Genomic DNA, 13,332 nt, shown 5'->3' on the forward strand with positions numbered 1-13,332 from the left:
TGAACATTTAATCCCTAATTTAGTCTTGGTCGTGGGGTATAGACTGAATTAGGGACTAAATGTTCACTAGTATATCTGCAGGTGTAGGCAACCTTTCTTGTTTCCCTACTTTTTTTCTATGATCCCTAATCAAACTTAAAATTCTTAATTTTTCCTTAAACTTGTAGTGTATAAAACATAACTGTATTAATTCATGTAAGCCATAATGACATAGCTGTATATACTCCATCACTAAAGTACATGTGTGGCACTTCAACTTTCTTTCTGCAAATTAGAGCCACAATCATGTTCCATTAATGTTGAGAGTGGTTTTCTGTTTACTAGTAAAATTTCATTTACTGTAGTGACTGCAAAAAAAAATGTGTGAGGGGGTGCAGAGAGGGTACAACTGCTCCTTCATTTTGAAGAGTGGAGAGAAGTGTCCCCTCACCTTTTACAAAGTACAGCAACTATTGTACTACTTTGCCAACTAACTTTACCTTGATTTAGTAGAATTTGACTAAAGTTTATGCAAGAATGGAGAAATCAGTATTGGGAGTGCACTAGATTGAGATACTCTAATAGAGCAGTCACCTAACTACTCTTAACAGTAAAAACATATACGTTAGTTCTGCTATGCAATTTATTCAATCTGCCCGAATTAAAAGATGGATCTATACATAATTACTGCATGAGTCTATCTCCAATGCCCTTCATTTACTGATAAAATTAATATTATTTCTACAGTATCTTAAGGGTCATTGGGAGTATCCTATTCAAGTACATATGTACGTACCACTGAAAACATTTTCAGATTCAATCTCAAAACATTCAAATTTCTCAATTTTCTTATGGGGACATGCTCCAAAACCCTTTTAGTATTGGCATGCTTCATGTGCTAGTGTGCTACACATACTAAGGTACAATTAATTATTTTAGAATACTTCTAAAATGACAATCACCCCACTTTGGAGTACTGTACTCTATCTCTACCTGCATGACTATTTTAATTCATTGAGCATTAATCCATTTGAGCCAGAATAGAAGCTTCAGCTGTTTAGCTGTGTAAAAGTACAACTGTGCAGGCATCACCCTTTACGATGCACCTGTACTGCAGAAGATGATGATACTCTTGTACAGCAATCACATGATAGTTCTTTCTATGCCCCACATACGTACCATAAATCAGGAAAAGTTCATTGTCAAAAATTTTTAGTTGCTAGCTCTATCGACAAAAATTAAAACAATGAATTATTTTTAACTATACAAAAAATTTGCACATACTAATATTAACATGTAGTCATTCCATCAAAAAATTTTTGTCTATTATTCCAGTGACAAAAATATGTTGCGTTGAAATTTAATAGACGAAAATTTTCTATGCCAAAATTTTCCCGATTTATGGTAGTTTGACATTCATTGTTAATGGCTATTCCACTTGTAGACATTAGTTATGTTAACAACAGGTTACTATATGTTTCCCAAGGGTGTATGCAGGAATTTTGAAGGGGGTTTCTACTGCATGTAAGTATCTGTTCTTTTAGAGTAGCTAATCTTACCTGACTGCTTTGTTAGAGTATCTTAATCTTTCTTATTCTCAGAATAATGCTATTAGCCTGAAGTCTTGAATTTCAATTGCACAGGTACTATGTAAAATCTAAATGGGTTTCCTGAAACTCTTAGAGATCCACTCTTGGTATGCCCCTGTAATTCCAACAATAAATATTGGCTCAATGCTAAAATATGGGGGGAAATTTAAAGATGTCATAGTATGTGCAATAAATTGATAGAGCAGGTAAACACAAACAAGTTGACATAATACAGTAGTGTTCTAATAAGTTTATTTCATATTTTGACAGATCGTCTAAAACAATTATACCATCAAACAAAGCATAACTTTGGTTCACAAAAGTTGCAACTTCTCAAATTACTTATTTTTGGTCCACCTGGAGCTGGGAAGTCATCATTGTTGCAAGTTTTACTTGGTGGTGATCCTGATCCTGAAAGAAATAGCACCGGTTTGTGTGATAGGAAATTAGTCCAATGTAGGATTGCTGTTTTTAGTGATGGGTCTAAATCAGTATGGTCAAAAATCAACCTTAATAATGAAATCCAGAAACTACGCTCCAAGATTGAAGAAAAACTTTACGTTAAATCTGTTTCATCTCATTCCATACACCATGTTGACAATATCGACCCAGTGCATAGTGATGTTCACTTGAAAATAGAAGAAGGCATCTTGGAAACCATTGGCAAACCAACTGAAGATAGTGGCCCATCCTCAGATACTATGCTTGATTTCAGAATCAGTGATGGTCTGATAGCTTGCTATGATTGTGGTGGACAGCCAGAGTTCTTTGATGTCATGCCTGCATTAATTACTGCTCCCACTGGATATGTAATGGTTTTTGATATGTCTAAAAGTATGAATAGTCAAAATGTAGAATTCTACAAGAAGGGTAAAAGGCACCACATGGAAAATGCAATGCATTACACAGATGCAGAATTATTAAAAACTGCACTATCAAATATTATGCAGTCTTGTGACAAGTTTGGTTATGATGAAAAATTAGCCTCTAAATTATCTAGAGTTGGCCGACTATTAATTGTAGGAACACACTTGGACAAATGTGGTGCTACAAAGGAAGACAAGGATGAAAAGGTATGGCAAATCGAAACAATGATGGAAGAGGATATATTAAAAGGTTTTACAGTTTTAACTCCTGAAGTAGTGCAACGTCATGATGGAACAATTATTTATCCTATTTCAAATGTTGTGATAAAAGGGAATGATGAAGAATGCAGTGAAAAACAGCATAGAAGTGAAATTTCTCAAGAAATAAGAACAGCAATAGAGACCATGTCAATGAAAGAGAAAATCAGTACAGAAATTCCTACAAGCTGGTTACTATTTCAGCTTGAAATACGGTGTAATGAGAAATATTACATTGAACGAAGTCGTTGTGTTAGAATCGCCAAAAAATGTTTTATCAAAGAAGACGATGTTGACACTGTACTGATGTATTTTCATGAACTAGGCGTTTTGCTTCACTACAGAAACATTGCATCATTAAAACACATTGTGTTTTGTGACCCTCAGTGGCTTTTTGATAAGCTAACTAAATTGATAGAAGTGAAATATAATCCCCCACGTGAAATGAGGCAAAAAATCTCTGAAGGAATTTTTGACAAAGCTTTCTTATGCAAAATATATTGCAATGATTTTGTCTCCAATGATGTTTTAAATTATGAGCATCTCCTTAGACTATTTGTATCCCTCAATATTATGGCCATTTTGCCTGACGAAACTTTCTCCAATAAAACTGACCAATACTTTATGCCTGCTCTTCTGAACCCAGTGCCAAAAGAATTAGACGTGTCATTACAGAAATGCTATGGTGCTAAAATATATAGCACTTTAATTGTGAAGTTTGAAAATGGATATTATCCACGAGGTGTGTTTTGTTGCCTGGTTGTCCAATGCATGAAACTTGGCAATGGGTGGCAAATTAAGCACAAGACTATTTACAAAAATTTGATAATATTTCAGATCTCTAGTGGTCACTATGTATTTCTCATTGATCAAATAGATGCCATTGCCATTGAAATCCATGGCAATGAAGATAAACCTTTGGTAACTAGTCCTGATATAGTGTATGACACAGTATATACTGCTTTGCAGAGAGTCTGCATAATTCTTGAAATAAACAATGATCTTAAAGTTGGATTTATTTGCAAAAGCATCTTGATAGATGGGACATGCTGCGATGGCTTCACTTGCATCAAAAATCAGCTACCATTTCGAGTAACATCAGTGTGTGAAAACTGTAATGAAAAGCAGCAACTAGAAGATGATCAACTAGTATGGCTTATTTCCTTCAAATTCCTCAAAGAAAAGGTAATTTTAGCATATACACATGTAAATGTGTGCACATACAGCATACATGTGTACAATACTTTGTATAGATATTCTACATCTGGTTCCTACAGTATGCATGTTAACAATTTAATAGGCAGTTGCTGTAGTATATTATATAGTTATACAACGGCCACGAGTGCTCTGCCTGATATAACCGCACGAGCCTGAGGGCCATCAAGCCCGAAGGCAAGTGCGTTTATACAGGCAGAGCACGAGTGCACGTTGTATAACTGTTATGTACCACTCACCTAATAGGTGGGGAGAGTCTCACACGACAGCTGTAACACTTATAAAGGCCAGGTTTCTAACATCGATTGTGGGTAACCAAGCCGAACGTTGCGATGACGTTCCCCCTGCAGTACTGCAGCCACCTGAGATGTTGTAAGCTAGTACGCTATGGATTATATCACTAACCTGCATTCGCTGTTCGACTCTCATCATGTAGTGCTTAGCATGCCATACAGACTAAGCACCAGACTAATTGCCATAGTGATTCTCTCGAGCGAAAAAAACAGCTAAATAGATGGTTTAAGTAAACAAAACCTAACTACTAAACGATACTAGTCTATAATTCTTACTATTCACACTGGCTAAACTCGAATCTGGTGGCATGACAAAACTGGTTACCACAATCGAACGTAAAGGTTAGTATTATTTAGAATATATTTGTTTTATTGAGTCATTGTCGAAGTGGACTACAGGTTAAGATGGCACCAGACTAGTAAGGTGTATAAGTACGTTTATATATATGTAGACTAGAGTTGTGGCCACCCGCGTTGGCTTTTTCGATCGCCATTGGCTGCTTGTAAACATTATACGTATTGGTGACGTTATGGCCCACAATCGGCCTTTACATGTCAGGCTATAAAAGAATTCGAGTGATCTGTGAAGTGTCTTTCCACCTATTAGGTGAGGTGTCGTAGTGGTCTTCGCCACCGGCACTTGTGCTAAGCTGCACAAAACCGCAGCCAGTGCAATATCTGTATATTGCACTGCGGTCGGTGCATTATAACTTATAATGCACTCGTTGTGGTCTACAAAACCGCAACCAGTGCGTTATAAGTTATAATGCACTCGCTGCGGTCTGCAGCAGTGCAATATACAAATTATGGCACGGGCGGTACCTTTGAACTGCCCACGCAGAGTGGTACATACAAGCATCAAAACAAAACAATGCTATATACAGTAGGGTGCATACCATACTTCCTTGGTTAAATGCTGCACCTTCAACAGTAGTCACATTTAAGTTGCACCAAAATCAATGTGGGCTTAAACATCATTTGAGCATCGAGTGGTGGTCAAGTTTGAATAGTCGCTGCATCAGTTTTTTAAACTAAGTTAATAAATGCCGCAGCGTTTAACCAAGTATATACGGTATAGAAAACTGATGCTGTATGTGAAAATGTCACAGCCTATAGCTATAATTCCACTCTAGATATAATTGGTGACCTCTAGTAGTTCAAATAAAGCTTCAATGCACATTTAGCGTGATGCACACATAATTCTGTAGTTTGGTTTAAAATGTAGGTTCTGCACATTATAATATATAATATAATATAGTAGTTGACTTAAAGCCTTGCAAAGAATAACCTGTTTACAAGATTACTGTAAATACACATGCACATTAAATATTATACTCTGTAGTAATCTATGAGTATTACTGTGGTATTTTCTAGGGAGAAAGTTTAACCCGACTTAGTGAAGAAAAATGTGGTAAGATTACTACTAAGATCACACTCCTGTAAAAACTCAGCCATAACATTTAATTAGCCATGAGAACAGTCATGCAATAATATATAGCCTATAGGTCCATGATCTATTGTTGTGTTGACTGGTGGATGGATGCCTAGTTCGTGCAACCCTACATGACCTGAAAGAAACTATTATAATGGCATAAGCAACTATCTGATAAATTTTTAATAATCATAGTGGTATTAGCTATGCATACATGAAAACATCAAAGGCTGCCACCTGTGCTACAATCATTTGTAACCTGGTTTGCATATACTGTAATTATAGCACTATTACAATAACTTTTGTGCGTATTATATTTTTATTGTGTCACAACACTAGCTATCTCGCAATGGTGCTTGGTAATGCTTGCTTTAATTTTCGAAGCTCATTCCACAGTGTATACATCTCACATAAAGCCATTTTGAAACAGAATTAGTATAACCCAATAGGCAGGAGTGTTGTATGCCATGGCCAATACTTTAACTCGATGTATCCAAACATGGAATTTGCCTATATTTGTCAACAATAAAATTAAAGTCTTGCACCAACAGTTTTATTGGCATTGCAAACACAAACCTTTTTGATGTATTATAATCAAAAAGGTGTGGACTCTTTCTTGCAATCAACTTTTATTGAGTATTCTAATTCAAAGGATTTCCAGTAGTACTGTATAATTGTTACTGGGCCAGCGAAAACAGGGCACGTGGGCGCATAAAATTCGTCTACTTTTTCAAACTTTAATAATTCATAACTTTTTATGTCATCACGCTACAGCTGCACAGTTTTCAATGCTTATTAAACATTTCGTTGACTTTATAATACAGGTTACAGAATCCAGATATTGTATCTTAGCAATAACCTGTTATGTGATAGGGTGTAGTTTGTGTCCACATGCCCTATTCTCATAGGCTCGGTCACATGAAGTAGTGTTTGTAGTTGTAGTAGTTGATCAGTATAATTATACTGTAAATACAAAGGTCTCAGAACATAGGACTAAAGGAATACCATGGTACCACCAGTAATATATACTAAACAAATTGAATAGGTTGTTGCTAAACTTCTTAATTGTCTCTTGGTAGTAATACGTATTTGAATTATACACAGAAATGTGGGACCAATCTTTTGTTTTCATATAGTCTTATTGCATAGGATTGGTATGATGATGCTATACAGTGCCCTTGAGTCAAATTTTACCTTCACAATTTCTTAGGAATAAATATGTATGTATAATATTATTACCTGTTCAGTACTTTATGGCTGCATGAAATAGAGCAAAAAATGCTTATTTGTGTCCAATTTTATTGATCAGGCTTACATACTACAATTTGTATTCTGAGCAAACGTCATAATTATTTAGTTGCTTTAATTCATGATAATGTGATCACATTGTTGGTTGTCTTTACATCACTCATTTAGTGGAGAAGGATACCCTAGACCTACAGAGAGAGCTGTTCATTAGTAACCTGTCCTTCATTGTCCTGAATGTTAACCCCGATGATGTTAAGGATCACCTTGTTTCCAAGCATCTTGTTGGACAAAGTGCGTATGAATCTTTGAACTTAAAAGCCAAGACCAGTGCAGAAAAGAACAGGATAATAGTGGATGAGCTGTGTCGTGGTGGGGTAGGAACACTTGAAGAGTTCCTTGTGATTTTGAAAGGTGCAAGTAAAACGATCTTTGTTGCAGAAAAACTGGAAAACGGTATGTACAAGTAGAACTAATATGTGACCGGATTTGCGAAAAGGTACCTTTTTCACACACAAAATTATACATATTTTTTGATCTTTAAAGCTTCGTAACTTTTTAGTCATTGCATAAAATTTCCTGAAATTTTCCATGAGTGCAGCTAAAGTATCTGGCTACATTTTGAAACTAAGACCAAGTTGATCAATATATGGAGTCAAACGTTACATTGCTTTGTTTGCTCGCCTGTAAAATGTGTGGAAAAGGTACCTTTTCGCAAATCCAGTCACATATAATAAAGCTACTTAAAACTGGTTTATTCTTAGGAGTATACCAATTTTTCCAGCATAATTTGGGTAATGGGCTAATAAAATCAATGAGCATGATGCTGGAATAGATTAATATGTACAGCATTTTAAAGGTGAAGAAAAGAAACCCTATATTTTTCAAGGTACTCTAATAGAACAGTCAACTGTGCTGAAGAAATAATCTAATAAAACAGTCACACATACTGAGCAAAATAGATATCAAACACAATAAGTGAGATGAGAAGAATCACAGGAAAGAAAAATAGGCATAAAACAAAAAAAAATTAAACAAAAATAAAATAAAAAACAGGCTCAACCCTGTTTATTGTGCTATAGATGGAATGAGCGAATGTGAGTTGACAAACTGTGTGTCATAATTTATACTGAAAACAGTGAGAATGAAGGAAGAGAGTGAGGGTAAGGTGTGAGGTGGCAAACTGCTTACTCTTAGATAAAGCCGAAGACAAAGCTTATGATTAATAAGCTATGCAGTGAGGTGATTGTTTTGCTCTGATTTGATATATACTTAATTGATTTGAGATGAGGAAGTGTTGCAATTTGATAAGGTATACATATGTGACCGGATTTCATATAACAAGGCTTCCACACACACAAAATCAAACTTACGTTTTTACCAGAAATGGATTGCTGGTCTAATACACTATCATATTCCACACTGTACTTCCTTCAGGACTGGCAAGTCTGGTTTCTGTAGCAGCTTTCTTCCGACCCTGTCAAAGCCACGAGTGGGAGATCGGTGCCATTAAATGGCCATGGCTTTGTGATAATCGTGTGTAGTGAGCTGGGACTTCACAGAGAGCTCACCAATAGTGTTCTCAGTCAATGTGGAGTGATTTGAGGGCGAGGGCCATGGAGAGCCCAAACTTGGCCTCTGGATTCCAATCGTCTTCTTACTTCATTTTATACCCCTATATTAAGCCCACCCACCACCCACCACCCTCCCACCACCCTATTACTACCACCTGCGATATTATTACCTGCTCGAAAAAAGCTTCCCAAAACAGGGCAAATTTTGGGTATCAGAAATGTATACACTCACTCAGTGATAGCTAGTAAATAGATGAATAATTTGTGCAAATTTTGTTTGCACAGCTGTAGGCACTGGGAAGTTATTACACAATGAGTACTTAAAAATTGCCATATCTCCTAATGAAGCTTTGTGCGTCAAAGCCTGGTTTTGTCAAATTCATTCACATATATACATGTGTCTGATAGTTATAATGTAGTTAAAGCACCACCGCATACAGCAAGAGGGGGCTTGTTGAGAGGCTAATATAACATAAGGCAAAGCCAAATGCTGAATTTTACTCAACCCCAAAGTGCTGTATTTTTCGTATACACATGGATAGGTGGTGCTTTAAGTGTTATACTGGTCTCACATGCCCAAACTACCTCAATTTTTGGTGATCAGACTATCAGTAAGTGTCCATAAAATCTATTTCTAGTCTTAGAATGGACTGGTACGATTAGTCTGGCTAGTTTTAGCAATTCACAATGTCACGCATGTGATCAATTGTGCTGTTTGAGTGGGGTGGTTTTAGTAACATTCCTTACATAACTGTTTACTGCATTTATGCACATAGCTGCACTGTATGACTCATACAGTATAGTTAATAGCTGTGTGGAAAATACAGTACGTATGTGGTGATACTTTGATCTTCCTATGTGATGTACAATTATGTTATCTTTATTGGTAACTTTTTGTTCTATGACAGTATGATCTATTTTTTCGTTACCGTAGACTGGAGAAAATTGCAACAACTGAGGAGGTCAAAGTCACTACCAGCCAACTATAAATTGTAATCACTGCTTGTATGTTACAAGAAAATAGTTTAAGAACAGATTATACATGTAACTGATTGTGTGATAAAAGTATTATACTGCATGCAATCATATGGACTGCATTGTCTCACTCTCCAAGACCTAAAAGTACAGCAACTACCCCTGAATGCAGCAGGAGCAATACTAGAGAGATTTCAACAGTTGATGAACTTCATATAATTTATTTAGGTAGTTTTTTTGTGGCCAATCACCCTCTATTGTACAAAAATGTAATTTTCCTGTGACTTATACTCCCTGTTGGAAGCTCTGCACGGTAACAAATTCAATACAATTAAAAACCATGGGATTTGTGCTAAAGGTTGCACAACCTGTATTGGGAGTGCACAAGATACAAAGATACGTAATCCTGATCAGTAGAACAGTCACCTAACCAATAGATTATTTAACGAAAACATAGAATTTAGTTTTGCCATGCAATATATCCAAATCTGTCTGCATTGAAAAATATATTTACAGTAGCTATTTGCTTAATCAAATACTCAGGTCCATTGATGTGTCTACTCTATATAAATAATATATACATATTCATCACAATAGAGCAATATCCTATTCATGTACACATACACTCTTGAATATGTTCTCAGATTCAATCTCAAAGTATTCAAATTTCTAAACTTTCTTGTAGGGGCATGCCCTTAGGCCTCACTAATGACATGCTTTGCATGCTATAGTTTGCTTTGCACAGTTAATGATAAAAATACTTCCAAAATGACAACCACCCCATATGACTTTGCCCTCCCCTTCCCACTATGAAGTAATGTTCTCCATCCCTGAATGCACAGTAAGTAAATGTAATTCCATATCCCACATCTCCATTGGTACATGTCTAGACTGCATGTTACTGTGGTAAGACCAATTCACTACTGTTTCTGGAATCTTTTCTGCATGCTTTAGTAATAAGATTCTGATTTCCAGAGTTCATAGTACAAGCAACAACTATACAGGGTATATTGTTAATGCGGCAATAGTGCCTGTGGCTGACTAGCTGCTCAAGTCTTGGTGTGTAGGCTGCATACTAGAGGTGAAGGACATTTCCAATGTATTTTAATGGAGTAGTCTATATCAAAAAACATAATATGTCACGAGGAGCACAATTTGTGTGGAAAGTTTCGTAATTGTATCACAAAGTGCACAAAATTCCCATTTTTTGGTGCTATGCTGCTCTACTACTGCTGATACATTAAGTTTTAGTTATTCATATGTACACATAATGTAGTTAACTGTGCACAAAAAACCACCACACCATTGCTCAGTAAGACCTCCCTTATAGCTACACTAATACTTGCTCTGGTGTAACTGTGACAGTGGGTAAATCATATTAATGCTATAGACTAAATGTAACATGAACGAGTAATTTTCCTGATACATATGCACATGTGTGAGGGCTGCAGGCCCAAGTTCCCATGTTGCAACTAACATTCCACTTGGGTGATTCACCTGCAACTGTGGAAAACTGCAGGCATGCTTCACAAGTGTATTTATGTTGGGCAATGTGAATTTCAATTGTGGATAACCTATATAAGAATCAACAAGGCATTACCTGTGGCCAAATGTTAGACTAAGTGTGCATGCAGACAGCTTCAATTGTAAGAGTGCAATTAAGCACAGAAAACCAAAATGTGAACTCATAATAATCTTAAAGTGCAGTTAGGCCTGAGTCAAATTTGCTCAAAAAATGCTTTCAAGAATTTCTCAAATTTTCACCTATTATGATCTTCAGTGTTCCGATTATGCTTGCATTATGTTCCTAGTTTAGAAACATTTCTACAATTATATTAGAACATTATAATCAGTGAATGCTCTATTAGAGTATTTTACTACAAAGTGACTGTTCTATTAGAGAGTATCAATCTAAAGAGTCATGTACAATGCATCTAAGTGCTCTTTGCAGTTGGCAGCTTTCACTGATTGCTCTAATAGGGAGTATTGATCTATTTTCATAGAATTTAGCACCATAGTTTGAAATATTCGGCTAATATCCTAGCATTATGCTGGCATAACACTCTAGCCTGTTATGCTTTTTATCATGCTGGCATATTTGACGCAGGGGCCTAAGTCAGTTAGTGCACTTACTGTATTGCTAAGTACTTTCTAAATCCATAGGTGTCTATATAAAATTAATATCCACACAAAAAACAGCTAAGCTGTGAAAAAATGGTGTTGTCTTAAAAAGCCTGGGTGAAAAGTTGTGAAATTAAAGGTGGTGGTCAAGAAATGGCTGCAATGATGTAAATGCTACTAAATTTTAACAATACACATAGCCATTATTAAATTTTTTAGCATTAACATCATTGCAGTCATTTCTTGACCACCACCTTTGATTCACAACTTTTTTCGCCCAGGCTTTTTAAGGCTGCACCATTTTTTAACAGCTTGGCTGTTTTGTGTGGATTTCACTTCTTTTTGTACTTCATAAGGCCCCAAAACCAGCTTACGGCTGACTTTGAGATTTCTTTTTACTTATATTTCTTATTTTCTATGCAGACACAATGATGATTATTGAGGACGGACTTATAAATATATTGCATTGCATGGTTTGCTTCAATAAATGATAATATTATTGTAATACTCTAATAGAGCGCACATTTTTTGAGCACTTCTGATAGAACATACATAGAATGTTCTAGAACAATGTAGTACTCTATTGGTAGATCTACATATGACAAATATTTAATTATAAGCAGAATTAAACTAGAAATTTCATTTATAAAAGCAGAGTTCAAAATAACAGTCGGCCACCGGCCAATTTCTGAACATAATGGTACATTTCTGGGTATTTTTAAAGGTGTTCAGCCTCTTTTCTGGGCAATTAAAAGGCTATCCCACTTACATTACAAGCTGCTGCAACACAATTCTTAGCTGCTGCCAGTTGTAAAAAATTCTGAGCAGCTGGACTTCACATTACTACATTGTAACAAGTGTTGATCCCACAATCATGTGTATCAAAAATTCTATATAAAGCTCATTGTACATTGAGTTGATCTTGTAAGCACATGTTTATTATGAAGCATTTACAGGACAGTTCTGCAGAAGAGAGCAGCTCAAAGAGAAGAGAGGTGACGTTTTTCACATACAAGTAATGGTTGACAGAGTTAGATCATAGTCATCAAACTATTTCATGGCTTGATTGTGATACTAGGCTGATTGAAGGAAAGAGAGTTGTAACTAAGCTAAAATGTAGGATTTGTGCTAAGCACAAAATTAGGATAAGTGAAGGAATCATTTTAGCCCAAAGTGGATTGAAGGTGCTGAATCAATAAGGACCAGTAATATCAGATACCATGCTAATGCTGATCAGCACATACATGCTATGGAGATAGAGCAAAGGGAACAAGCTCAAGCAAAGGGCCAGTCACTCGTCACATCACCAGGCTCTATCACTGAAGCATTTTCCAAGATTGGAGAACAAGAATGTAGCAGACTTAAGGTTAAGTTTGATATAGCATACTTTGTGGCTGTTGAAAAGACGGCTTTCACTAAGTATCCTAAACTATGCCAATTAGAAGCTCTACATGGTGTAGATCTGGGAACTAACTACCGCAATGATGGTGCATGCATATAAAACGTTTTGTCACTTTATTTCCCAATCCAAAAATCAGATATTAACTAATGAGCTTACTAAAGCCAACTTCTTTTCGTTATTACTGGATGAGTCAACAGATTGCAGTAATGTTGAAAATGTAATGCTCCTCGCAGTATATTGTGATACTAATGCCAGTGATGAAAAAGTACATAGCAAAATGACTTACCTTACGGTGGATCGTCCATCATCAGCTACTGGCGAAGGACTGTTTACTTCACTAGAAAAAGTACTGCGTGATTTAGGATTTGCATCTTTACAATTAA

General features: G+C 36.1%; 1 protein-coding gene across 2 annotated transcripts in view; it reads left to right on the plus strand.

The window, feature by feature from the left end:
- The window catches only part of LOC136254687 (uncharacterized), a 29,058-nt gene extending 19,357 nt beyond the window's left edge, over nucleotides 1–9,701 (plus strand). The window contains exons 7-10 of one of the 2 annotated variants that reach the window (XM_066047404.1): nucleotides 1,839–3,877; nucleotides 5,575–5,611; nucleotides 7,049–7,333; nucleotides 9,386–9,701. In XM_066047404.1, the coding sequence (XP_065903476.1) occupies nucleotides 1,839–3,877; nucleotides 5,575–5,611; nucleotides 7,049–7,333; nucleotides 9,386–9,447 (2,423 nt within the window). In that variant the 3' untranslated portion in view covers nucleotides 9,448–9,701. Of the gene's footprint in view, nucleotides 1–1,838; nucleotides 3,878–5,574; nucleotides 5,612–7,048; nucleotides 7,334–9,385 lie in introns of those variants that run through there. The other variant, XM_066047405.1, reaches the window with a different exon arrangement.
- Nucleotides 9,702–13,332: the final 3,631 nt, after the last annotated feature.

Source organism: Dysidea avara, chromosome 4 (genome assembly GCF_963678975.1).
Source record: "Dysidea avara chromosome 4, odDysAvar1.4, whole genome shotgun sequence".
NCBI lineage: Eukaryota > Metazoa > Porifera > Demospongiae > Dictyoceratida > Dysideidae > Dysidea > Dysidea avara.